The following is a 3040-nucleotide window of genomic DNA, read 5'->3' as shown; positions in this document are numbered from 1 at the left end:
GATTTTGATGGATTTCAATTTAATAAAAAATTATTAAGATCTTGTAAAAATGATAAGATAATTATATTCATGCCATTTCCCCGTAATTTTAGATTGGAATTCATCAAGGGCATCCCTCCAGTTTTTCCTTCCGCTAAGTATCCCCAGAGACAGGCCGAAAAAATGTAGGGACCCCACAGCCGCGTCAGGTGTACGAAATGTAATCGAATCGGTTCGGTGAGGCATCGGCATCCGATACATTATGGGGTTCCCAAATCTGTACAAGCATGACCCATCAAACACCAACCACCATACATCGTCATCCGGATTAATTAGAAACTGCTGTCTCAGTGGCAAACTACTCTGTCTCTCTCTGTAGATGGGGAACATGAGGCCGATTATAGGTAGATGATTTTAGTGGTTCGTGCCCTCTTACCATTCTTCGTGACAATTTATAAATAGGAACACTACTACAATCTCCCCATCTTCAATCATAGAGGGTCTCGCGATCTCTCTGTCCACTGCAAACAACTGGAGATCACAGAGAGAGAGAGAGAGAGAGGAGGTGGGGGTTCTTGGAGACTGGTTAAAATGGGAAGGAGTCCTTGTTGTTCAAAAGATCAGAGCTTGAATAGGGGAACATGGACGGCTACTGAAGACAAAATACTCAAAGAACACATAAAAATGCATGGCGAAGGAAAATGGAGAAACCTTCCCAAAAAAGCGGGTTAGATTATATATAGCTCTACACTAAATAGAGTTCTTATAATTATCATTTTTACGTGATCTACCAAAAAATAGAGGAACAACCTTATGCATTTTTGTGTTTTTCCTTTTCTTTATTGCGGTCGATTAAGCTTAAGAAAATAAATGTATTTTAATGGGTTCTGCAGGGCTTAACAGATGTGGGAAGAGTTGTCGGCTAAGGTGGTTGAATTATCTAAGACCTGGTATTAAGCGAGGCAACATAACCAATGATGAAGAAGAGCTTATTATCAGGCTTCACAAACTCTTGGGAAACAGGTGATGAAGTAAACAAATTATATTAATTTATTGACAAAATAAGACGTGGGTTCTTTTTTTTTTTTTTTTTTTTTTTTTTTAAGAAGAGGACGTGGGTTCAAAATTAACAGTCTTTAATTTAATTTACACACAACTGCAGATTGATTATGAGAATGTTCTGTGTGTCGTTACAGATGGTCTTTGATAGCTGGGCGGCTTCCTGGACGAACAGACAATGAGATCAAGAATTACTGGAACACCAAGATTGGAAAGAAAGTACTCTTGGGTCACCCCAACCCCACCTCAAAACGTAGATCATCATCATCAAATCAAGCACAAGAAAAGCCAAACCCCACCGAAGCGTCAGCTATAGTCGAGCTACCAAAAGCAGATACAGGCGCTTCGTGTACTGTGATACGTACAAAGGCAACAAGGTGCACCAAAGTTACACTGATGAGTACCTCGGGGCCACAGGAACCTCGTCATCACCATCAAGAGCAGCAGCTTAACAGCAAGCCAATCGTCGTTGAAGGTCCCTCTATAGTTCACGATGAGAATCACGACACAGTTGATTTTTCAAATTATACTTTGGAAGAAAATAATCCGTCCAACTTCACAATAGATTGTGAGATTGACAAAAGTTTCCTGTCAGAGTTTCTAATCAACCCGGATTTCTTGGAGATGTCTTGTTTTGAAAAGACTAACAATAATAAGGGTGGTAGCATCACTAACATTACTACCTGCAATAAAGACCATTCTTCACCAACGTCTATTGATCATGCCCTCTTGGTTTCTCAAGAAACAAAACTGCATGGCTCGGAGGATTGTCAACTTATGGCTCCTCCGACTGAGGCTGATCAGTACTTGGACTGGCTCTTTGTTTCTGAAGATACATTGCTTGGCTCCGAGGAAAATTCTGATGATCAGTCTAACCCTACTTTGAGTGCTCCCAAAGATCGATGCTTCTAATTGTACATGATTAGGATGCAGTAAATATGTCGGAATCTCCTAAATCAGAGCATGCAGAAGTTGTTGTGTGTCCAAAATAAGTAAATCCTTGTGCATTGCACTCAATTCCGGAAGTACTCCAACAAGGATTAAGGAACTCAGTGGGAAATGCATATTAATTCATACTAATAATGGCATTGCACTCTTAATAATGCATATTAACTCAGTGCTTCGGCCAAACGGCGCCTCTTTTTTTTTTTTTTTAATAACTAAAAACCTAGAACAACACCATTTCACTCTCGTTTTAGATAGATATAATTTATATATATATATATATATATATGACGTCGGCCAGTTCAGTAGTTTAAACCAGGGCCAAATCATTACTGAACTGACCAACGTCGATTTTAAAGAATTTGTGCCGTTGGCTAACCAGTTCTATGCCTGTTTCTACCAATTAAAGTTGGTGGCGGTTGGTTGGAGTAGGCTTTTGTACAGCTAGTACACGTGAATAGATGTTGCTCTCATTGGGGATGTATTTCATAGTGTTAGATTCCTCCAGACTACTCCCAAAAAACTCTTCCGAGGTATGATCAAGTCATCCTTACCCATGGTGAACTCAGGCCATTCTTTAGCTATTCTGAGAATAGTCATGCCACCCTCGGAAAGAGTTTTCTGAGGTGACTATCACTGTGGCCTTCGAGGTGGCTCAGGCCACCCCATACATGATGGCAACTAGTACATGAGTGATCACAAAGGCCTCTTGATGGCCACCACCCTAGAATGGCATTCGGTTGCTCTGGTTGTTAACATAACTTTTTTAAAATTTAATTAATTAAGAAAAAAGATTTGTGAGAACTTTGCACATTTATTTTTGAAATAGTCATAATTCATTCTATATTTTTTTGAGAAGATTAGCTATTTCTCAAACATATTGAAGAATAATTAGTCTCGTGAACTAGTTAATATTGATCTTCATCCAAGAAATACAACCAACCTTTAAAAAAAAGAAAAAAAACTTTTGAATTGTTAAAAAGATTTTTTTTTTTAAAGAAAGAAATTTTCTGAGTATTTTTTTTTTCTTTTTTGAAATAAACTTCATTTCATTCTA

At 38.4% G+C, this 3040-nt stretch overlaps 1 protein-coding gene across 1 annotated transcript; it reads left to right on the top strand.

The window, feature by feature from the left end:
- The first annotated feature begins 527 nt into the window (after positions 1 to 527).
- LOC122282115 (transcription factor MYB30-like) lies at positions 528 to 2097 on the top strand. The gene is made up of 3 exons (XM_043094072.1): positions 528 to 706; positions 873 to 1002; positions 1176 to 2097. The coding sequence occupies exons 1-3, from the start codon at positions 571 to 573 to the stop codon at positions 1948 to 1950; spliced, it is 1041 nt and encodes a 346-aa protein (XP_042950006.1). The 5' UTR covers positions 528 to 570; the 3' UTR covers positions 1951 to 2097.
- The last annotated feature ends 943 nt before the right edge of the window (positions 2098 to 3040 follow it).

This window comes from Carya illinoinensis, chromosome 11 (assembly GCF_018687715.1).
Source record: "Carya illinoinensis cultivar Pawnee chromosome 11, C.illinoinensisPawnee_v1, whole genome shotgun sequence".
In the NCBI taxonomy this organism is placed as follows: Eukaryota; Viridiplantae; Streptophyta; class Magnoliopsida; order Fagales; family Juglandaceae; genus Carya; species Carya illinoinensis.
This window is presented reverse-complemented; position numbering and strand designations above follow the sequence as displayed.

What these genes read in the sequence shown, in the direction of transcription:
- LOC122282115 (XM_043094072.1), top strand. Translation starts at nt 571, where the DNA reads ATGGGAAGGAGTCCTTGTTGTTCAAAAGATCAGAGCTTGAATAGGGGA. An exon ending in AAACCTTCCCAAAAAAGCGG is followed by an intron (nt 707 to 872) that starts GTTAGATTATAT and finishes TGGGTTCTGCAG; the next exon opens with GGCTTAACAGATGTGGGAAG. An exon ending in CACAAACTCTTGGGAAACAG is followed by an intron (nt 1,003 to 1,175) that starts GTGATGAAGTAA and finishes GTGTCGTTACAG; the next exon opens with ATGGTCTTTGATAGCTGGGC.